The sequence below is a fragment of the Mauremys reevesii genome, linkage group 7, assembly GCF_016161935.1.
Source record: "Mauremys reevesii isolate NIE-2019 linkage group 7, ASM1616193v1, whole genome shotgun sequence".
Classification (NCBI taxonomy): domain Eukaryota; kingdom Metazoa; phylum Chordata; order Testudines; family Geoemydidae; genus Mauremys; species Mauremys reevesii.
In genome coordinates, this window is record NC_052629.1 from 35,010,586 (window position 1) to 35,034,156 (window position 23,571).

General features: G+C 42.5%; 1 protein-coding gene across 8 annotated transcripts in view; it reads left to right on the forward strand.

Moving 5' to 3' along the window:
- Nucleotides 1-23,571, forward strand: part of PRKG1 (protein kinase cGMP-dependent 1) — an 885,489-nt gene that overhangs the window by 69,833 nt on the left and 792,085 nt on the right. For 2 of the 8 annotated variants that reach the window (XM_039547327.1, XM_039547330.1), the window contains exons 1-2: nucleotides 10,313-10,757; nucleotides 14,342-14,861. The exons of 2 other annotated variants lie outside the window; for them this stretch is intronic. In XM_039547327.1, coding sequence (XP_039403261.1) covers nucleotides 14,551-14,861 — 311 coding nt within the window. In that variant the 5' untranslated portion in view covers nucleotides 10,313-10,757; nucleotides 14,342-14,550. Of the gene's footprint in view, nucleotides 1-9,492; nucleotides 9,584-9,874; nucleotides 9,989-10,312; nucleotides 10,758-14,341; nucleotides 14,862-23,571 lie in introns of those variants that run through there. 4 more of the 8 variants (XM_039547323.1, XM_039547325.1, XM_039547324.1 and 1 more) reach the window with 4 other exon arrangements.

Sequence of the window (23,571 nt, forward strand, 5' to 3'; positions counted from 1 at the left end):
TCTATTGATATTTTAGATGCCACCTTCTAGACACAGATTATTATATTAGTGACCTGGGGTACACTGAACTGGTCACGCTAGTTGAAACGTGCTATCAGATATCAGTTACACCCCTGCCAGATATTGTTAAAAATGTTCAGGTCCAAATGTTTAGTTCAGGTCCAACTGTTTGCTAAGAAAAAAAGCTGTCATCGCAGGATGATATGTTACCCTGTTTGCTTAAATAAAATATAATTCTAAATGAAAATATGACTCTTTAAAAATGCTATGTTAACTTGTTCTGAATTCTAACAATAAGCCAAAGAACCAATTATAAAATATCCTTTTAGTTACAAAAGTAATAATGTTGCTGAATATTAACATCATACTGATAGCTTTACTATAGCTTGAGTTTGGATTGTTTTTTAATGTAAATGCATGCATTTGGATTTTCACTTTCAAATTTTTGTTTTCATATTGATATTTGTTAAGGGTCTAGAGAGTGGTTCTGGCTGTCCTTGAATTAAAGAAGCTGGACACTAGAGGGTGCAATTGTACCTTAAGTTTTGTCTTATCTTTAAAAAATTAACATTAAATAACAAGGATAAAAATCTGAAGAATGTAATGCCTATAAAACTATATACCATTTAAGGGAACATATTGAAGGCTGAATACCCATAGAAAGGTGAGAGGTAAAATGAAGGCTGAAATTATGTTATGCCAAATGAAAGAGTTGAAAACAATCCAATTACTAGATACCTATCCTTTATGTAAACAATCATGTATACAGTAAAAGAACAGTGACAATTTACAAAATTGTCTTGTATTAATAATCTTGGTTCTCAATAGAGGACACACAATAAATTTACTTTTTATTTTCCATTATTGAACACCTGCATATTGGCAATGATGGATAATATTAATAATTTATATTATACCATCAGTACATCCATTAATAAGGTGTCTAATGCTTTCAATTTGAGACTGATGTTGGACTTCATATGGACAGATTGTGTATGAAAAGTTATCATGATTGTTTGGAGCAAAATTCAGATAAGAACATGGAAGATAAAGCACTAGTTTTAGCCTAAATCAGTTCTTGCATTGACAGATTAACCATGAAAGGTTGTGACCATCATATATTTGAGACTGCTTTTCTAAAAAATATTTTCACAGATCAGCAGAACCAAGGGTCTTGTGTTTTTTCCCTTTAGAATGACCATTTGCAAAGGTATTTTTATTGTGCATTGAGAAAGTTCATATGAGTTAATATCATTGTTCTCTTGGGATTACATTCATCTCATCCCACACCACAGAACAGATATGAAGGCAAAGGGGCATAGGTGAAGCTGCCATGCAGCAGGATGTGTACCCTGTCTGCACACTACAAAGAGGATTCTATGTTGGATCAGGAAATTTGGAGGTAGCAGGGATTGAGGAGGTAGGCTCAGAGGCGTGGCCACTGGACCAGTGATTGAATAGATCTGCTTGCTACAAATTCATGTATAAGAAGACTGGTCATAATTTCAGTTCCTAGGATAGAGTAGTGGCCATACAATAAGTAATGATACAGTCAGCCAGATAACCTGTTGATGGTGATGAAATTCAACCCCAGTCCCCAAACCCAGGGTGGGTCATCCTTCATGTATGCATATAGCAGAACCGTTGTTTCACAAATTTGGTCCTTGAACTTTGGAGTTTGCTTGGATAATCCCTGGAGACAACATCAGTATTTTTAGCATAAAAAACATTAACGGCTGAAACAGCTGTGACTTCAGTGTGAGAAAGCGACATATGATGATGGAAACCAGCTTTCTAAAGTTACCCCCACTTTGGAGTTGTCTTCTGAAAGACACACTTAACATTAATGGAAACCTGTTATAATTTCGGATATAAAATCTTCATGGAAAACTTTATGGATTTCTAGAGCCTATTTTGATCCCCTACCTAAGTGAAATTTTTATAGTTGCATTGGTCACATAGATATTATTTACAAAGCTAAAATAAACTCTTTTGTTTTATTAATCAGACTCTAAAAAAGGAAGAAAAATGTAAATTGCACCAAAACTGATCTGCAAGAAAAACATGTAGCTCGTTACAGATAGTGCAAATACATACTTATAAAATATTTCTTTGTATTGTATGTACACTCTCAGTGTATATGGAATAAATTTAATAAGTATCAGAGTAAATTTGATCAGTTGGGCTATATATTTGCTTATGATGCATCCATTCATAAACATAACTTTTAAAAAGTACAGAGTATTTTAATATTGGATGAGTAACACAAGTCTATTACTCTACCAATTTCAAATATTGAGATATTTTGAAGATTGGCTAGATCAATACAACAGACCTAGGCATGATAGTTAAGTGGTACATTACTAGCAAAAGGAGGTAAGACAAAGGACCATCAGAGGAAAAGTCCAGAACTAGACACCAGGAACTGACAGTAGAACTGAATCTGTTAGTACTAGAAGTTGTAAAATACCACCAACAAGCTTTTTTTTTTTTTTTTAAAAAGCAGTAAAATAAAATAAAAGTTATGGAGAAAAATGACTTGGATAAAAACAAAGAGCCTCTTACTCTTTTCTGATGTGCCTTTCTGAAAACATTCTGTTGCTATCAACTGTTTTGCTGTCTGAGAACTACAATAAAAAAGCATATTGGGAAGGTTGATGGAGGCTTGGGTAAATGAAGGATGGCACCACTGGAACAGTGAGATTTGAGTGGAATTGAGCATAGATATTTGAGAGTTATTTGAGATACCAAATAATGTTTTAAAAGTAGTATGCCACTATAGTACATTTTAGATTAACTTGTAAAATAAACAAAGTTGATATTTTCACTCAAACCATAGTATATTCTATATACTGATTTTTGTCAATATAATATGGAATAGTGGTGCAACAAATCACCATTCAGAGATGTATCAAAAACTTATTTAGTTGTATTACAGTAGTGACTAGAGGACCCACATCTGTTAGGCTATATACAGAGTAAGGTTTTTTCTACTAGCACTTTGGTCGGTAAAACTTCTGTTGGTCAGGGGTGTGAAAAAAACACCCCCCTAATTGACAAAACTTCCATTGATAAAAGCACCGGTGTCAACAGCACTATGTTGGTGGGAGATGCTGTCCCGCCAACATAGCTACCACCACTTGTTAGGGGTGGTTTAATTATGCTGGCAGGAGAACGCTTTCTTGCCAGCATAAAGTGGCTACACAGGAGACCTTACAGCAGCACGGCTTCAGCGGTACAGCTGTGCCACTGTAAGGTCTGTAGTGTAGACAAAGCCTAAGAAACAATCCCTGTCCTGAAGAACTTACAATCTAAATAGACAAGCCAGACAAAGGGTGGGAGGGGAAACAGAGGCATGGATATAGGACAGTGACAGAGAAGAGAATAGAACATATATGTCCTAATTCCTAGTCTGGTGCCCTCTCATATGGTCCATGTACAACAATCTCAGAAGTGTATATTGCCAGAACCTTTTCACTGAACAACCTAATAAAAATATTTTGAAATATGCTATTTTAGCATGTGAAAAGATGACTGGCTGTGTAAGCTTCATCATTTAACTTAATTATCTCCTGTGCCAAAGCCATTACCTGTCTGTAAGGCTTCTTTCATCTCTGCAAAGGAAAATTTGCGATCTGCACGAAGCTTTCACTTACATTTGCCCCATCTACTGTGTGCTGATTTTTATCTTTCATATTTCTCATTTAAAATGCAAACTGTAGAGTTACTAATCTTCCAGTTTTCATCTTTATGAAAAAAATCTAAAGGACTAAGAATCGAGTTGCTCCAGTATGGAAATGCAAAGGAGGGGAAGAAGGTACAGGGAGCCTCCCTTGTCCTGGGCTGGATAGGAGCTGCTAGAATGGCAGTGTTTGTCTTCACTAAGTGCAAGGAATGGATCAGCTAGCATGACCAGGGTTACTCTATGCTCTAAAGAGTATATGGGCAGAGGTCTACCCAGAGTGCTACCCTTTGAACACTGACCAGCAGTCGGAGACCTCATTCCATACACTGTAAAGGTGAGTATGGAATGAGGCAGTAATCCAAGGGAATCTGTGCTCTACTAAAGAGCCATGCCTCATTCTTATGGTCTATTAACATGCACATTAAATGACACAGAGCTTGGTAGACCATTATGATCATGTCTTAGTTACATGATCATAAAATATTGTTTCTCAATAACTCTGTCCTGTTGTGTACAGAATGGCAGTATTGCAAGGACTGAGTGATGGGGAACCCCTACCTAGTTCCTTTGGAGAGTGGGGCTGCATGATTACAGTGAATGAGGAAGAGGATCATACACTGAATACTCAAGATACAAAATTCTCTGAGCACCATCCATCCTGTACACTGATGGCTGAATTAAAGTAAATAGAATGTGAGAGTCTGATTGAGGCCTGAATGAGGCAGGACAACCAATTTCAAGGAACAGGTCTGGCTTCCCTACCCTTATCACAGATCCTGCACCTTCAAGTGCCCTCCACATTTTGCAACCTCCCATAAACCCTCCTCATCCCTTGTAAAGGACAGTACATGAGGATCAGAATGTGACACATACTTGGCTTACATTTAACTTCATCAGTCCCTAGGTTCATATGTCAGTAGTTTAGCTGGAAGGAAAAGGAAGCTGCACTTACAGGGTTTTCCTTATTTAAGTGGTGCTTTTGCTGTAAGCAGTTTGTGCCCTGGGACTACAGAGAAGAGCTTATCTGTGCGGGGACGTAGTCGACGTCTGACTGCAGTAAGTGGAAAACAGCAGTAAGAACTTCTTTTGACAGTGTTCAGAATGTTTAACATGCCCCCCAAAGGATTATTTAAGATGTCTGATTCCTCACTCATTTTGTAGATGCCTGTGACCTGATCCACCTTACACCACCATGTACCTCTGCTCTACACTCAGGGGCGCCTCTAGGTATTTTGCCGCCCCAAGCACAGCAGGCAGGCTGCCTTTGGCGGCTTGCCTGTGGGAGGTCCCCGGTCCCACGGATTCAGCGGCCCGCCTGCGGGAGGCCCGCCAAAGCCGTGGGACCAGCGGACCCTCCGCAGGCAGCCTGCCTGCCGCCCTCGCGGTGACCGGCAGAGCGCCCCCTGTGGCCTGCCACCCCAAGCACACACTTGGCGTGCTGGTGCCTGGAGCCGCCCCTGTCTACACTGGACTGACTTATTCACATAGTTGACTTTATGTGCTTGAGGAAGCGGGGGGGGGGGCATGGACGTTGAGTGAACTGCTGGCTCAGGGAAGCCAGCTGCCAGCCCCCAGCCCTGCCCCTTCTGCCCGAGGCCCTTCCACACTCCTCCCGCTGGAGCTCAGAGTCCCCCCGCTGTGGCCTTTGCCCCCGGCTAGCATCCCCAGCCCCAGAGCGCCAGGAGGCCGAGCAGCATGGCCCCAGCCCAGGAGGCTGAGCGGTGCGGCTCCAGCACTGGCCCCAGCTGGGGCCATGCTACAGGGGAAGAGCCACCCTCAGAGTGGGAAGCAGGAGGGGGACTGGGGGCAGAGTATAGGCAAAGCCACACCTGGCTGTTTGGAGAGGCTCAGCCTCCCTCAGCCTATGATACCCACCACCCATGGGGGGAAGTAAATAAAACTTCAGCTGAGGGGTGCAGGAATACATTTGCTCAGTATCAAAGAACTCACTCAATTGTGCTCCTGTTCTACGAGGAAGTATAGCAGCTGGCCGACCTCCAGGTCCCAGGAAGGGACCCACACTCAGAGTCTCTTCAGGCCTTTCCTTCAGGGCACAGTTTTATTTTTCAAACATCAAACTTAAGCAAAACATCAAAACAAAGCTGTTCTTCTGTTCATGATTGGCTACGTCTTCCAGAATCGTTTCCCCTTGCCTCTCTCAGTGCTGAAAGGAGGACACATCCTTCCCTTCAATCCCCCTGCTTCAGTGCCTATCTCAGGAGCCCATCTCTGTCTCATACAGCAGTGTCCCTCTGCCAACCATTTATGGGAATTACCTGATCCCTTCCATGCTGGGTCTGGTTATGGAACAGGGCTGGATGGCTGTAGAATCCCCTGGCCCTTAAAGGGCTGACAATCCCTCTATTTCAGTTTCTCCTGTGCCTCCATGAGGAGGCTGTGCAGGGAATGGGAATTATTCTTTTCCAAATGTTTCACAGCCCCAAAAGAATGGCGAAAGATGAGGTGTTGTCTGTTTAGGACATTAAACAACAGCAGCAAACATCTGGATGAGGCATCCTACTCAGCTGCCAACTGTAGGGGACAGAATGGAAGCTTCCAATTCCACTCAGCTGAGGTTGTGGCAGACCCATTAGTCTCTGATAGACTCTCCCAATTAAAGGGGACTCTTCCCCCCCCACCACCCCAGGGTTGTTTTACCTTAGTGTTAGTGTGGTGTATAGAAAAATCTTCCAATGAAAGAGTGTCTCCTTTTCTGTCCCTAGATGATATGTCTAGCCCTTAACAGAGGGATTAGCTGGTAGAGTGTTTTAGGCAGATTGATCCTTTAGTGACCTTCACTGACAGCCTGCCAGTCAGGGAAGAACCTACTTACTCATCATGGGACATTGAACATGCACGGAGCACCCTGAATGTTTTCCTTGTTAGTTCTGTGGGTGGAGAGAGAGCAACTATGCCCCTGGTGAAAGGGGGAAGGATTAGGGGACCCTGATAGAAAAGTGCTTTGGTGGTATTACATGAGTATATCTCAAGTGGAAGGTGCCACTGGGACAAGCAAATAGCCTGTGTGACTGCAGAAGCAAAGATGATTGTAGAGGATCTGTGGCTTAGTAAGAGAAAACCCCCAGAGGGGACAATTATGGTGCTCAATGGGGAGGACTGGATAATAGGATCCTTGAATGTGTATAAAAATGCTTCATCAGGCACTTCAAAATATTTTTCATATTTTAATATCATGTTTAAAATATTTCAACTTTAAAATTTAATGCATCTCAGGAAATTTGCCAGTTTTGCATCAGTATTTTTAGTGTTCCCGGTTTCCTGTTCTGCCCATCCCCCAACCAGGATTTGCAGGTACAGGATCACTTCCAGAAGGGCTGAACTGAAGGGGTGATTTAATCTTTTTTAAAAATGTCACCAATGCAGTAATTTCCTCTTGGATGCTTTCTGTCATTCATGTGTCTAACTTCTATAGGTCAAAGGTCCTTAAAAGAATACAAGAAATCTAAATCTAATTTTTTATTTTATTTTGCAGAATAGGGTGAGGTGAGAGAAGCAGAATCCATTGTATTATGTAAATGATTCTGTGCTATTAGGTAGTAGTAAAATCTTATCCTTTTCACGTACATGATATGGGCATTCATTTTTGCTGTTATGTCTGTAACGTGATATCAGAAGCTAAGTATATTACTAGTTATAATATAGTGCACTGTTATTTTCCTTTTTTTCTTTGTAGCAAGTTTTTTTGTTCAGGTTTTCTTTTTTACTTTAATAGTGCTTGAGGTTTTTTTTTCTCATGTATTGTCTGGTTTTATCTGTTCAAAATGATCCTTGCACCAGGGTGACTTTCCTGGACTGGCAGACTGGAACAGTTGCATGTTCTTTACAAGTGTTGCCTCTAATTATTCGTTTTTGATAACTGAAAGAATCCACATCCTAAAAAGGGACCTTGAGTCCCCCTATATCCATAATATAATAACATTCAGTCATGAGACACTGACTTCCTACATGTAAGAATCATTGGTGTTTAAGGTGCACTGTTGAGTGCAAAAGATTCTAGCTCTTCTGGACAGCTGTGTTCTTTCTCTCTCTCTTGTTTCCCCCCAGGGGAGGAAGAGTAGACTTGAGTTATGTTTTTGTATTGGCCATATATTCATTTAATAGTGCTTAGTGGGAAAAAGAAGAAAGTTCAGAAACTTCCTCAATGTTGAATCATAAACATCATGGACTAGTGATGTTTATTTAGGAGAGAAAAAGGAAAAATACATTGCCTGCCATCATTAAAAAGAGTGACAGTTGTAACTTAGTCTTGGTAAAGTAGATTTCTATGAACCAGTAACTACAGAAGCCCCACTATTAACTCCTAGAGTTGAATTGCTTCCTACTTTATTAATCTGATTCATACTGTAGGGCTCTCTTATACCTTTGAGAGGCTGTGATGTGCTGTAGCAGGGGGAGGAGATGTAGAGCCTGAATGGGAATTGCTGGAGGCATTCTGTGAAGGACACAAGCAGACAGAATGCTTCTGAGAGCACTGGGAAATATGCTCAGAAATGACAATGCTACACCATTTTATAAGGTATAATGTGTGCTTCTCCCTCCCCGCCACAGTACTATTCTCCCTCCATTTACAAGAAAATGCACACAGGGAACAGAGCCAGAGCTAAACCTACCTGACAATGCCTCCTGTAGGGCGTGGAGTGCCCATGACCTTGCTGACCCCTCCCCCCCACACCCGACTTGTGCTGGAGGAGAGAAGAAACAGACATTCTGGATACCCTCTGTGTAGGTGCACAGAGGGAGAGACTGAGGGTCAGGTTACATGTTTTCTTTCTCCTATTTGTTTATTAGTGCAGGGCATCCAGAATCTAACATTTGTAGACTTTATTAATTTAAGGATGTGATGATAATTTGCAGACATAACATCTTGGACTGTGATCTTCTCAGATCACCTAAACCAAACCAAGTCAGGTTTGGTTAGTTCCTACTTGGAAACTTCAGGAAAAACTCATATGCGGGGAAATGGTGTTGGTGTTTCAGTAGGTGGCACTCTTTGCACTGAGTCAGTACCCCAAAATAATGATATACGGGAGAACTGTGCAGCTGAAGGTATCATCTCTCAGATGGGACAGAATGCACCTTTCCTGATGCAATGTGAAACTAAGGACCACTTGTCACCAAAGATAATGCAGCACTTTTTTGCTAGAATTCCAGTGTGAATCAAATTTCAGTTTACTTACAATTTCCAGCTTTAGTTTTAATGGGGTTTGCTCTTCACTTCTTGACTTAAACTGTAATGTAGTGTTGCTATACACTATTAAATAGTATGTGTTCCATTTCATAAGTGGCTCTGTTTTATTGGTAGTTAGAGATGCATGTGATATTTATTTACAGAACCTTGGCATTGTGTATCTGTATTTCATCTGCTTGTGGGAAAATGTCTTATAAATTCCCAGCAGTTCAGATCTCATAAACCCTGTTTCCTACTTAAAACTGTAGTCTGATGATCTCCTACAGATAGTTTGGAGAGAAGCCAGTAACAGGACTGCAGTGGATTAAACCAGAAAAAATATCCCCAGCTGGAGGAGGATATTTAGGCATGCATACAACCATGCAGCTCTGGATTCTGGGTGTTCCTCTCAGCTACTCTGGCTTGTTCCAGCCTGATGATGTCAAATCTGATCATCGAGAGGTGCAAATTTTCAATTTGATTGAAGGCCTTTGAAATATCTGTCTTCAGTTTGGAGGATAGCAGTTAAGTGGAAGTGTGAGCTGCATCTGTTGACAGATGACCCTTGCAGAAAGAATTAGTAGCAATGGCATTTAAAACAGAGGAGCTAGGAATAGAGGGACTATTCTGAATCCTGGAGCAGGTTTAGGAAAATAAGGACTATCCAACTTTAAAGGGACAGCATATAATCCCTACTTTCAGGAACAGAGGTGTGTGTCCTCTGCGGTGGGCTCATTCTTTTAGGCCAAAGTTTGGAAATCTTGTTCGATGATGGGTATGTGTCAGGGTGCTGGCCCTTTTAGGATGTCAAATTTACAGCTATGTGATCTTGGGGGGTCTACAAGAACGCTTACTATTACAAAGATTTACCCTTCTCATGTATAAATTACCTTTTTGTTTGCATTCATTTGATCATTGCCTTACCAATGAGAGTATGGCAGCATTTAATGTGTGCAGCATCTAGAGCACATACTTAAGGAAAACTAAGTGGCCACTCTAAAATCAGAATTTTACCTTGGGGTACTTAGCTGCGCATGAACTCATTAACTGCAGGCCCTTTTGTTTGTGTGCCTCATTCTTCCACTGTGGTTTGCTGTACACTATGGAGCTCTAAGGTAGGTGCCTCACAAGGATTCCTCAGCTGGAAGATAGAAACATTAAATTATTCAATTAATATGTATGAAATGCACAGAGAATTGAGATGAAAGCACTGTGATAAAGTGGCTGACCCCTGTAAATGAAGCAGGTCTGGCACCCCTGTACTGGAACAGGTGCTCTCTGTCTGACCAATTAAGAAGGTGGGGCAGCACCTGGAGGCTATACAAAATTAGGGAGTGACCCAGTGAGCGAGAATTCTGGTGAGTCAGTCAAGAAAAATCAGGAGAATCAAATAAGTCTGTGTGGAAAACTGCAGAGAGCAGAAAAGCTCCCTAGAAAAAAAGGGAATGTTCTGGAAGCCAATGGAGGGGCTAGCTTGCTGACTTTCAAGGGCCAAAGCCAGGGGTAGAAGGCTGAAAAGGGCTGGGGGCTAAGAAACCACTGAAGGGGCAGCCTGCTGTCCTTCCTGGGCTAGAGAGAGCAAAGGCTGACAAGGCCTGAAGTCTGAAAACAAACAAAGGATGATGCCTGTTGGCTTTAAGCTGGAGCTAAGAGCCTTTGAGAGCTGAAGGTGGGGAACTGTGAAGGAACTTGCCCCCTTACATTTCCCAGGCTGGAGAGCTGGACCCAGAGGAACCACCAGAAAGCCAGAGTGAATGAGGGTTGTTCCCAGCTAAGGGGGGGCGTTCCTGCTGGGAAGAGCAAGCTTGTACTCCAATTGGAAAGGCTGGAGTGGCTGCCCAGGTACAAGGATGGGAGAAGACTACAATGAAGAGCTAGGGCACGGTGAGTGCTGCCAGGGCTGCATGGGAGAGCCAGGGTGTGATCGGGGACTTTGGGGTTGTATTGGATGTGTTGCCTAGATTATGGTGCTGGGATGTCCTATGCACAGGGCTTTCTCTTCTGATCAATTAACTCCACAAGGGCTCTTGGTACTCAGAAAAACACTTTAGACTATTTGTGGGGACTGTGATGCAGGGAAACTGAGGTAAGTATGGCTGTCATGGTGCACCCTGCCATGGAGGGTGCTCTAGGTGGGGCCGCTTCATGACAAGCACTTTCATTTGTAGAATTTTTTAAAGATTATTTCTGAAAGGGACAGCACTCCAGGTCCCCCAAAGACAGAACTGTCCCAGAGAACACAAAAGAGAACACTAACCCAGGAGCTGCTCAGAAGATTTAAAAAAAGGAGATCCACACCAATTTCACAATTGCCCTTGGGTGTCTTTAGGACATTAGAAAATAAATGCTATTAAGCTAGTGTCAACAGTCTTCAGAGTTGATCACTTGGGAAGATTTGGCTGATAGTTGGTAAAGTACATTGGGATTCTTTGGGCTAAGAATATCCTTATGTTTGTTTGTTTTGCTGCAACGTGTCACTCAGACTGTCTTTGAATCTCATGGTTTCCCTGGCTACCACAAGAGCCTGTCCTTTATGCATAATCATGTATTTTATTTTAGAAATAATTTAGAGTAACCAATTTTATTGCTCATAAAAATGAGAAGCCAATAGCAATGGCTTAAGCGATAGATGATGTGTAAGCTTTTAGAACCATTGCTGTCAACCTATTTCAGAGCATTGTGTGTATGATGCTTCATAAAACACATCAGTCCTGACCTTCTACACCTCTGCCAGCATTATTGATCTAGTGTAAGAGAAAAGACATCCATGAAATTACAAGTAACATACAGATATCTAGACTGTAGGTTATGCACTGTTAATGAAATCTAAATATAAGATTTATATTTAATTTGTTACTCAAACTTGTAGCTTTATTTGTTACTCAAAAGTTATATGGAACCATTTCCATTTTGTGTAACAATTGTTTTGAAGTCTTGGCTTGAGTCAACAGCCTTAATCTCATTATCTAGGTGTCCATATCCAATCTGATAGAAAAGAGAATGAAAAAATAAACATTGGTTTCTAGTTTGTAAACACCTAGAGTGTATCTGCTTAACTTTAAAATTTAAATATTGTGATAGTATTGGGTGTTATGAATCTTAGTAAATTGTGCAGGTTTTATTTAAGTGGGGGGAAAACATGCAGCAAAATGGGTTCTGAAGTTAAAGCACTTTAGAAAATGTCCATGTTTTGAAAATGTCCATGTTTTGAAAAGCCAAATGAAATTGCATCGCTCTTGGGTTTAACACAAATGCAGCCAAAAGATTTAAACTGCTGCATATTTATTTGAAATGGTACTTGAACATTATGTGTAACCCAAAGTTGTTCCTTGAAAAATAATATAAGGGATCAAATATATTCAAGCAGCACAGAGAGGCTCACAAAATATTTATGGTAAGCGTCCAGCTCCTTAAAACAATAGCTTGCATAGGGGATTTCTGATGTATATTTTTCAGCTCTTCATTCTTCTTAATATTATAGAGACCATCAGCAGGTGGACTGTGGAATCAGTCAAATGACCATAATCAACAACAGAAAAAGATAAAAAGTGGATCTGGCTGCAGTTTGTAGTATCTTGCATATTTTCAATCACGTGCCCCAAATTATACTTTCAAAATAGGGAACAAGTCTAGCCACTCCTACTACACAAAGGAAGTTTGGGCCCTGACACATCTTACCATGCGAGTGCTGCAAACACCCATTTGTGGCACCCTACACTTAATACATTTTGCCAATTTTGGGGCTTTGCCCCCAAATTCTAATGCCTAAAATGAGAACAGATGTAGCCACTTCTACTGCACTGACAAAACACTGAACCATAATGCATACTGGTACATGAGGGCTGCAAAAACCCAGATCCAGCACCTGGATCTTGGCAGCTTCTGTCCCTAAACCTCTAAATTGTATAAGCATTATAGAACACAAGTATTGCCCATTTAGGGGGCCCTTCTATTTTTGGCACCAATCCCCAAAGTTGTACTGTCCAAACCTATATCACTGCTCCTACAAGACAAGAACCTCTATGCTCCAGCACATCATTTGCAAGACAAAGCTAAAACACACATTCTGTGCCTGGGTTTTGCTCCATCTGTAAAATGTTCTATTGCATGTGTGGAAGCCAAGTGTGTCTGCTCCTATTCCATTATAAAACTATCATTTGCTACATCCTGGCACACGAACATGTGAAAAATCCAACTAAGCACCTAGATCCAGCAGGGTATAGCCAAGTATTTTTTTCACTTACAGTATGGGGATTTATGGCCAAATGATTTTTGTGACTACTGCACAGTGGAAATTGGGTGATTGCAGTCAAAAATTGGCAGGAACAAGATTCCAGGTTCTTTGCACTGTTCTGCTGGAATTTGGTTGGGTCTGGCCTTTTCTTAGTGCAGTAGAATAAAGCTTATTCTCGACTGATGCTGTGGAATATGGGAGATGAGGGATAAAAACTGTCTGGATCCAGCTACTAGAACCATTTTAATGCCCTTCTTCTACTGGAATGCATCAGAATTCAGAAACTTTTATGTACCTAGGGGCTTGTTCTCTATTCATTGGGATTGCTGCCCAGCACTCGCAGGATCCACCAGGATTCAAGTGATGGTCCATGTCTTTGTTTTTGAAGCATCCAGTACCAGGATGTGTCAGGGTACACACTTTTGGGGAGGGGGGATGCAGTAGGAGTGTTTATACCTGTTCTCTATTCACACCGTGCAATTTGGGATGTGGGCCAAACCCCAGCAAGACCCAGTAGGAATCCTCAGCACCACTGTGAACCGAGCTTGTGCTTAGCAGTCTGTTTCAGGCTAAATGAGAGTTTAGGTTTCTTCTAAATTTAAAACTGACTTACTGGTGCGTGAAACATTAACAGAAGTTGCTTATTTCTAATAGTTGTAATGACAGTGAATTAATGAACAAACTGACTGTAAAATCTGAATGCCTGGGAAAGGGGGAAGCAGAGAGATCCTACACTGTAACTGCACTGGGTGGAAACAGATTAAACTGCCGAAGATTTTTCTGCAGTTGGAGTAGACTTGGCAGCATTGTGATTGATTTTATTCGTTTGGGGGAGTGTAATGGGTGTAACTGCAAGAGTATAAGGAACTGCAATCGTGCCGGATGCTGGACATGTCCCGAAAACGTGGTATTTAAAAAGTACGCGTCTGGAATGCAAAATCCCCACCGGATGCCCCCACTTCCAAAACAGAGTCGGGGCAGAGGCTCGGAAAACTCGTTAGCCTTTAAGTAGCCCTACGAGTGACACAGTCATAGAGGCAGTGCATGTGCAGCGGCATCCTGCAGACGCCCCTTTCTCTCTCTCTCTCTCTCTCTCTCCCCACTCCGGCTCTGTCTCTCGCTCCAGTCTGGCCTGACGCAGGCAGATCGAAATCACCCTTAACAACCCAGCCTCCGGTGGAGTGGTGCCGGTGGGGTTCCGTTTAAGATTATGTCTCTAATCCTCCTTCCGTAGCTCAGCGCGGCTCGCTGCCAAATCGCCCAGCCACACGGCGCAGGCTGGAGGCGTGTTTAAAGGGCGAGCGGAATCTGCCGGCGGCAGGTCGATCGGGAGCGATCGGCAAAGTTGGCTGAAGTGGGAAGCTGCGGCTACTTCGGGGAAAGTTGCTGGGAGCGGGGGAGAGCCAGGCTGCGGAGGAAGGCGCCCCGGGCCCGAGGAGGAGTATGGGCACTTTGCGGGATTTACAATACGCGCTGCAGGAGAAGATCGAGGAGCTGAGGCAGCGGGATGCTCTCATAGACGAGCTGGAGCTGGAGTTGGATCAGAAGGACGAACTGATCCAGAAACTACAAAACGAGCTGGACAAGTACCGCTCGGTGATCCGGCCCGCCACCCAGCAGGCGCAGCAGCAAACCTCCAGCACCCTGCAGGGGGAACACAGGACCAAGAGGCAGGCAATTTCAGCCGAGCCCACCGCATTTGACATCCAGGATCTCAGCCATGTCACCCTTCCCTTCTACCCCAAGAGCCCACAGTAAGCAGGGTTTAAGCGTTGTGTACATCCTGTCTTTGGTAGTTGAATGGTCTCTGTATTGTCTGTCCATCCACTTGTTTAGACGAGTCCTGCACCTTCTGCTTTCCATATCTGTTCTCATTCTCAGAAATATTCCTCCTAACGCTTCTCTTGAGCTGTCCACATTTCTTCAGCCACGGTAACTGCACGTATCCCTGTTCCGTGGTGTCTTTGTCAGCTGTCCAGGTATTCCCGAGCCCACTGGGAGCAGAGCTCCTAGACCGTGAAGGGGGGAAGCGCATTCTCCCTATTTCTGGGGTAAAATTGCCCATCCAAAAATTAACCCCGCTAACGGTTGCTTCATCAGACTGTCTTTTCCAATGTGATACGTTTTTATGTCTGTTTTTGTGCTCGTGGTTTCTGCCCTGAATTTGTCCGCATTGCTGAATGGTTGATGTTTGAACTATCTAAAGCAAAATAGAATTTACTATCCTGATTCTTTTTTCCCCTCTGAGGAAGGTGTTGCTGATTCCTGAGCTGCCGATAGCTAGCATCCAGAAAGGCAAATCCAGTCTCTTGATTTCTTTTTTTATTCGGTATTGCACCTGACAAGTGTGGGGTTTTTAAAGGTCTTACCTGAAGCAGATCCATAGTGTTACTGGTTTCATAGCGCTCTGCACAACTGCTTTGTACCTTTCCAGGGGTCCAGGCTGTATCTGAGCTGTGGCTGCTGGCGCTGTTGTCAGGTAGCTAAGTTTGCACATTTTTAGGTTTTAAACATCATCCTTCGGGACGCATAACTTGGATATAAAAATTGGCTCCTGGCTGTAGCTGAGCAGCCAAGCCTACCGAACTACTAGAGGAGATTTAAAATATAAATCCGACACCACACGCGCTAAACTGCATTTCAATCATCGCTGCGGTTGCGATACAACTGACACAACCAAGGAAATTCCGAGGTTAAAAGTTGCATGGCATGTATACACTGAGCCAATTATGGCTAAGTATTGGAGCCATGTTGTCATGGGCTACTGAGAAACCCCCACACTGTCTATGCGCAACAGGAGTGAGCGGCTGAGGGGAAGAGTGTTTCCTTGCTTTTTTGTTTTATTTCCATCCTCTATAGTCTTTGTCTACATCTTTTTGTAGCTAGACTGCTCTAGCTGTAACCTGACTGCTGAAAACTTGGCAGTCGTCCTTGGTTCAGGTGTGTAAGAAGTGTGTTCGCTGGTGCTCGTCATGAAGCCTCTCCCCTTCAGTCTGGAGCGAGAGGAGGTGTTCATAGTTCAATGGGGCAGGGACTGTAGGTGATTGCGGCTGTGGTTTAGAATGGAGTGTCTGCTGATTTTGCGCTCCAAGGGCAGTTTTTGTGGCTCAGCTAACAGAACGCTTATTTGGCGACACGAGTTCTCACCCCACTTCTTTCTAGTCTTGTATATTAATTTAATGGCGGACATATCTGTGTATCTAATGAGGTATGTGGCCTTGTCTACTTAGGCATATTTGGATAAGGAGAAGGTGATACGCTGACAGTTCCCTGGATAGTTTATAGTTCTGTGGCATTTTATTGGATTTTATGGAGGGCTCTGGAGTAGTAAATATCAAGCAATTAAATCTATTAAAAGATAAAATGAGAGAGAACTAGTTTGGGGTGAACAACGATCAACACCAACGAGAGACCTCTTGTCAACGAAAAATAAAGCTGATCAAAGTTTTGCTGACAGTGTAATGTAGAGTGAAAGGTGAAAGTTGGTGGGTGAGTACAGGTGTGGGAAGTTCCTTATCTGCCATTCTGTCCAACTACAGGAAAAACCGGGAAGATCCTAAGGTTAAAAACAACACGCAGGTTTCCATCAGACTCAGGGTCTGAGTAATGCCCTGCCTTTCTTGATATTACTCCTCCCTGCGCTTGTGAACTTTTTCGGGGAAGGGGAGTACCCCAGTGACTTTCGCCACTGTGCTGTTTTGGTTGTCAACACAGTAGATGAAGGGAAAGTTGCAATACATCTCTTTCAAGCTTTAAATAAAATTGGGAGATCATCTATCCTTGTTTCACACTTGCCGTCACAGACTATGCAAATTGGTTAAAGTGAGAAAACTGAGCACGTATGGAAGAGAGACTACATCCTCCATGCAGTGCTTAATATCTTTTTCACTCCCCAATGAAATGTTGGTGTGTTTTGGTCCCATAATCACGAAAAAGCTTGTATACTTTTTAATTCCTGGCTTATATCAAAACACCACACGCAGTTTCATGTGTTAGCGCACGATTATTTTTAAGAGTCATTTTGGAAATAAATGCTTTTCATTTTTGATATAAAAAGGTTTGCAGTTCAATATACTAACTTAGAATATTCTCCTAGACCATAAGGTGAGTAGGAATTTGTGTGGGTGAAGCAAATCTGCTAGAGGAAATATCTCCCAAATCTGCTTAGTATTGGGTGTATATTTTACTTAAGCTAGCATTGATTCTCTTGTACACGTTACAATAGTCTAGCCTCTTTCTGGTAGATTGAGTTCACTGCTTGCCTAATGTTTTGTTTAATTATTTGACGTGTCGAAATGTATTTGTCTCGTTTGTAACCATCAATTTTGTCTCATTCTGAGTTAAAACTCAGAATCCCTACTTTTGGGAAGTCTTCCCCCCCCCCCCCCAGCCTGCATTCACTAAAGCTAGTCAAAGGCTGGAGGGCGAGAGGGACCTCATTAAGTCAAATCTGTCTAATGTTTACAGCTGACATTTTCCTTACAGTATGAGCGGCTAGTGAAAGGAAGCGAGGGGGTATTTCTCACAGCATGGCTTATGGGTTGTTAAGACCATTCTTGTACTATTCTCTTTTTCCCATGTGGGAAATATGAAGCAGGGCACTCCAGCAGTTTATGACACGTGGTCATTGTATTCATTCCAGTTTGCATGGGCTTTCCCATACGAAAGCCTTTGGAGACTCTCTGTATTTGTGTCAGTGAAGCAGAATAAGCAAGGAATAATTTCACTTCACCCAGACTGAGGGACAGGGCAAAGTGGCTAACAGATCTGGAAGTTTGAAAGTGAGCTATACATTCACTAAAGTGGTTCTTCTTGGAAAGTGACACAATGCAATAAATCTCTGATAGGTAATACAAGAAGCTTAAATATTTGGGTTATTGATTGTGAATATCCCAATTGTTTTATATACATGGGTTTAAATGACCACCTTCTAAGCAAGTGAATGTGAGCACATCTTATTTGGAGATATTTTAAAATATCTGCGTAGTATACCTTTTTGTCTAAATCTAATTAAACACACACCAGTCATATCACTTATAAAACGTTAATTCCAAGTCTGCAGGCCCTGTGTACAATCAGGTCAAGTTTAGTAACTGTGGCTATGATTTTTCTTAAGAAAAAAGTATGGTGATATAGAAAGCGCTATTCAGAGTTTACAGAATTAATATCTTGCATAAGAAATACTTTCTGTGCAAGATTACAGGCAATTCAGATCCAGTTGTGAGAGTCAAAAATAAGAAATTTAATTCACTGTGTTCTCCAAATATTGAGTGTGTGTGTGTCATGAAATCACATCAAAATAAGGTACTTTGCTGGCATCCTTTTATTTAGGGAACAAATTCGCAAGAGTGCACTTCTAATTCGCTCGGGCCTCTTTAGATAAGGGAGTGATTTCTTACTGTAGCCCTTTTCGTTGCATTGTTTCAATAGTTTAAGAATGTAACTCTAATGTGTAGTTTTGAGTGACTAACATTTCACTGAGAAGATTGTTACATCTCTTCAGGTGGAAAAGGAATTGTATTTTAAAATAATCATTCCAGAATACTAATTCCATTGTGATACCTTGCACATCTCATCCTATTAATTGTTTCAGTGCTGCATAACCCTTGTAGCAGGTCCGTAGCCCGCTTACAATTAGTGGAGATCACACTGCTTTAATAAAAGGCAGGAATCATTAACATGAGGTGAAGGGCAGCATGCCCTCTTTAATTCACACGGTTTGGCTCAAGGTTTGCAGCAGTTACTGCATTTCCCTGCAGTTCTAGGTAGAAGTGTAGTTATGTGTTTAATTTACTTACTCATTAATAGCCATTTAGGAGAAAATCGTCCCAATCCTTTCAGTTCTTCTATGGACACTAGAACAATGAAGACCTCAATGGGCTCTTTTGAAAGGAAGGAGGTAGAGGGATAGTTTGAGGGGCAGCCAAATTTTGTACCCCAGAAAAGGGTGTTTCTAATGGGAACACTAACCGATCCTTTAATACCGGGGCACTAACTGCTGCCACTAGAATACAAATGGCAGTTTTCTCTGGCTGGTGGGCCCCATTTCCAGGCTTGTGTGCCTTGTGTCGCTGAAGATTAGGATTTGGTTTCCTGATGGGGGTGGGCAGAGGGAAGCAGACTCTGTTTCTATTGTTGCTGTTGGCTGCTACGGCCTAGGCACATTTTTTTTCCCCTTGTCTGCTTAGCAATGGAGGATCTCCACAGTATCCTAGCAACCAGTGTCTAACGCTAGACTGCTGGTCTTTTCGCCATCTCTCCTCTAGGTGCCTGCCCATGCCAAGGAAGCGGCTGTGTTCGCCCGTCAGCCCAGCCGCGCTCGCTGGCACCTGAACGCCGCTTTCCAGCTTACTAGGCAACAAGCCCGTGGCTGAAGCGGCACCCGGGGTTTCGAGGGAGAGCCAATTATGCAACCCTGGCGTTGACGTTTGAAATTCCAGGCTGAATTGTTTAGCTGCTGCTGCTTCCCTCCCTGCCTCCCCCTGCTCTCTCCTGTTAGTATCCGGTATGCTGGGGGCTCGGCTGCTTGCAAGATATTTCAACTATTCAGTCTTAGGGACAGTGCATGGGAATTTTCTCTGTGTATTGAACACCTCCCACAGCTAACGTGTGACGGGGTAGCAGGAAGGCCCCTTTGTCTCCCTGCAATATAACAGCAGCTCTCTCTCTGAGACAGAACTAGCATTTCTGGAGGGGTGGCAGATCCCAGACTCCCCTGCTGAGTCGAGCTGGGGAGCAGAACTAGAGCGGATACTAGTATTTCCACCCCGCCCCCCCATCAGCTTGGACACCTGGGTTACCTAAAGCTATGGCCGTGGGTGGGGAAGTACAGGAGACCTGGCCTGTTTTGTGGAGAAGGTTGCACTTGCACACATTCAAAGCTCCCTTCAGACCTGACCCGGCTTGTGCTGTATTTGCAAGTCATCAGTATCCTGCAGGGGCTAATTCCCCTCTTAGCTGAGGGGGCAGCGTTTCCCCTACGAAGCAGCTCCTGGCTATTTGCGATGGTGACTACTAGGTTGCATCCTAGAAAGACGTCCAGCCCTCGCAGACTGTAGCAGCCTTCTCGTCTCCCCCCCCGCCCCAAGCCGTCTTCCCAGCCAGCTGAAGTTTTTCCATAGCTATTTTTCCTTTTAAGGCAAATGCCGGAGCTCAACACTGGATCTCGAATTGAAACAGACTGCACGAGTAGTGAGAGAAGCAGCAAAAGAGAGAGAGAGACACACACACACCCCTCAAGCCCTGTCCCCCCTTGTCTGGTTAATTACAAACATCCGGGCTCTTGCTTGTCTGTCTCACTGCTCTGCGAGGCGCTACTGCAAGGAACGAGCAGCAGTGACTAGGGGAGGTGGCGACACCTGGGAAGAGACAGAACTAACTGGGGCTAGTCCGATATTGTAGTGTCAATTTTCTTTCTCCTCCCTCTTTCTCTCCTCCCCGCCCCCAATACTGTACAATAAAAATACAGGGAACAAGTCTTGCTGCTCCAGTCCCACTGCACAGAAAGAAAAAAAAAATCTGGACTTTGCCACAGCCCTGCTCAATACAGCCTCCTTCCCACCTCTTTCTCCCCTCTTTCCCCCCCCCCCCCAAAAATGGGTCCAGAACCAAATCCAAGCTGGAGCCACACAAACTTTTGCTCCAAAGTCCAGTTGGTTTAGAAAACTTGTGTAACCATTCCTACTGCATGAAAAACATGTTTTCGACCCCGGCACAACGGCTAAAAGCTGGCTGCGGCTCCCAATTCCACAGTGAGGTAAGAGCAGCTACACTTTTAGCTTGCATAGTTTGGGGGTTAGGGTAAAAAGACATTGGTCATATCCAGGTTCTGGATAGGAGTTTTGGCTGCACTCTTGTGCCCCAATGCACCAAGGTCTGTATTTTTCTGGGACAGTGGGAGTGACTCTTGTTCTCTATCCCATAGAGTTTGGGAAAGTGAGGCCAAAAACTGGCAGAATCCAGGTATATACATCTTTTACTCCCTCCTCTCAACTCCCAGACTGCATATCTCTGAATTTCCATTGAAGCTCTGGCCCAGTTGCCACCACCTCACCAGCTCTCCTCCCCTCTGGATTCAGGCTGATGGAGCGTACTGGTAGCTTATCTCTTCCCCCTTACTGTAAACTCTTTGATAAATGGTTAGATGCTTCTAATTGTTTCTGATAGGGCCCATTTAAATGTGTAATTTAATCATTTCCTTGGGCTAAGAATGGCAAAAGGAAAGGCTTTATATGGGAGATGAATGTTTAATATAATTGCAAATACCTCTGATGAAAATAAGCTTCATCTAATCAATGTCAATAGCAAAGTATTATTTTCCTCTGTCTTAACATATGAAAATGTATTCAGCAGACATATAGCACAGAAAGCACAGCAGATGTAATAAGGATGTCTGGAGGACCAGAAGTGTTAATTACAGAGGGAAGCTAATCCTAAGGAAAAATAAACTTTTATTAGGAATAAATGTTCACGTCACACAGTTGTTGTACCTAAATGTCATGGATAAAATCACATGAATTGGGATAGGTAAGCTTCGTTTGTAATATGTTAACATTTTATTCTCCAGCAATTTAAAGTGAAGGAATCTGAATGATTGTCAAAGCACTGGAAAATCCACAGGATTTTCAAGGCCTTCTCACATTAAACTGTATGGTCAATAAATTGACTGTAAAGCTTGTGGAAGTGATGTGACTTGAAGTAAAACAAATTCTGAATTTATTCAGGTTATTGTAAAATATAGAGAACCTGCAAAGTTTAAATATATCTAGTGTTTCTAATAATTCAAATTTACTTTCTCATCCCATGGATCACATTAGTGATAATTGCATAACATAATGCATTAGGCTGCATTTAATAAAGTTCTATACAGTTATCTTAAATAATGCTTTTATTCTAAATTAACATATTATTTTACAATGTAACTATGACAGTGAGAGAGGGTGATTTCCATTTTAATTGTCCACAGTTTTACAGGTGATAAATATGCCTTGCTCAAGAAAAATACTTGATATTATCTTGGACAGTCATGCCACAGTGGCATGAAGCTTTTTGCCTAAGGATAATACTTTTTTGAGATAATGTGAAGTCTTCTTGAGATATACTGTTCATCATCCTAACTGTCCAGTCAAATCTGTAAATTATGGCTTTGATAGCATTTCTAACTTGAGCCTCAGAACTATGAGAGAGAGAGAGTACTGTCATGCCAAAGAAGAAAAATGAGAACAGTGAGTTTTGCCCCTCTGGAGTTATTGTTTATGATAGAATATAACATGGACTAGACACACTCTGCCAGTTGTGCATGTGCCTAGATAAGGCACTGTATGAGGAAGCACAACTGATACTCTTGTCATTTTTAGACTTAGTTTATTGAGATCATTGACTGAATTACAAGTTTCACATACATATTTACATGCAAAGAAAATATCTTTATATTGGGCTTACGTGGGTTTGGCAGGAAAACATGTCTTTTTGCTTATATAATTAAAGTCAAACTAGCAGACAGAAAAACCTTGGAATAGCCTGTGATGTTCTGTGAAACAATTATGGCAGAGGGGTGGGTGGGGGGTGGGGAGGAAGCTGGATACAGAACAGAAAATAACTCTTGAGTATGCATCACGAGCAGTAACATACGCATGGGTAAGGCAAGATCAGGGCCTTACTGCAGGTAATTCCATTGACACAATGGGATCAAACCTGCAATTTAGAGGAGCTTTGAAGATCATTGGAATGGAGCTGTACTTGGCCATGTTCACTTTCCCCAGCTATACATCTGGTGTACTGTGACTTCAAAGTGAAGCAGCAGACATCTCCAGCTGACTGATTAATACACCTTTACAGGATCTGGCCCTGCTAACATGAGTAACAACTAATCAAATCAATAGTAGTTAATAAATTTGGGTCCTGAAAGTGAATAATAGGGACTAGGAAAAGTGATCCTAGACATTTTAGAAGGCACTATGCTGTTAGTTGCATGGATGACTAGTACTGGATTGAAGCCATATAGTAGACTTCTTATGTACGAGTTGACCCTCGGTCTAATATTTGTTGACTTTACTCACATGAATGATACTACTCATCTGAGTAAGATTGGCAGGATTTGGTCCTATTATAATTCTAAACTCATGTCCAGATTTTGGGGGCTAGTAGTAATACTGAGTGCATACAAAGTGTTGCATATGAAAAGCTGTGTACAATAACGAACTGCAGCAACCCTCTGAGGATTTTCTGCAGATGAAGTTGAGTCACAGAGAAGTTAAATAGCTGGCCCAAGGTCACACAGCAAGTCTGCCAGAGCTGGGATTAAAACCTAGTTGTTCCTGGCTATTTGTCCCATAGCTGGATCACAAGGGCTAGGTAACAGATTGAGAGCCAAATTTTGATTACTTTAGTCAGACAAATAGTGACTTTAATTTCAATGGGACTACTTGCATGAGAACAGTGAGCAGAATATGGCCATAGGTTTGC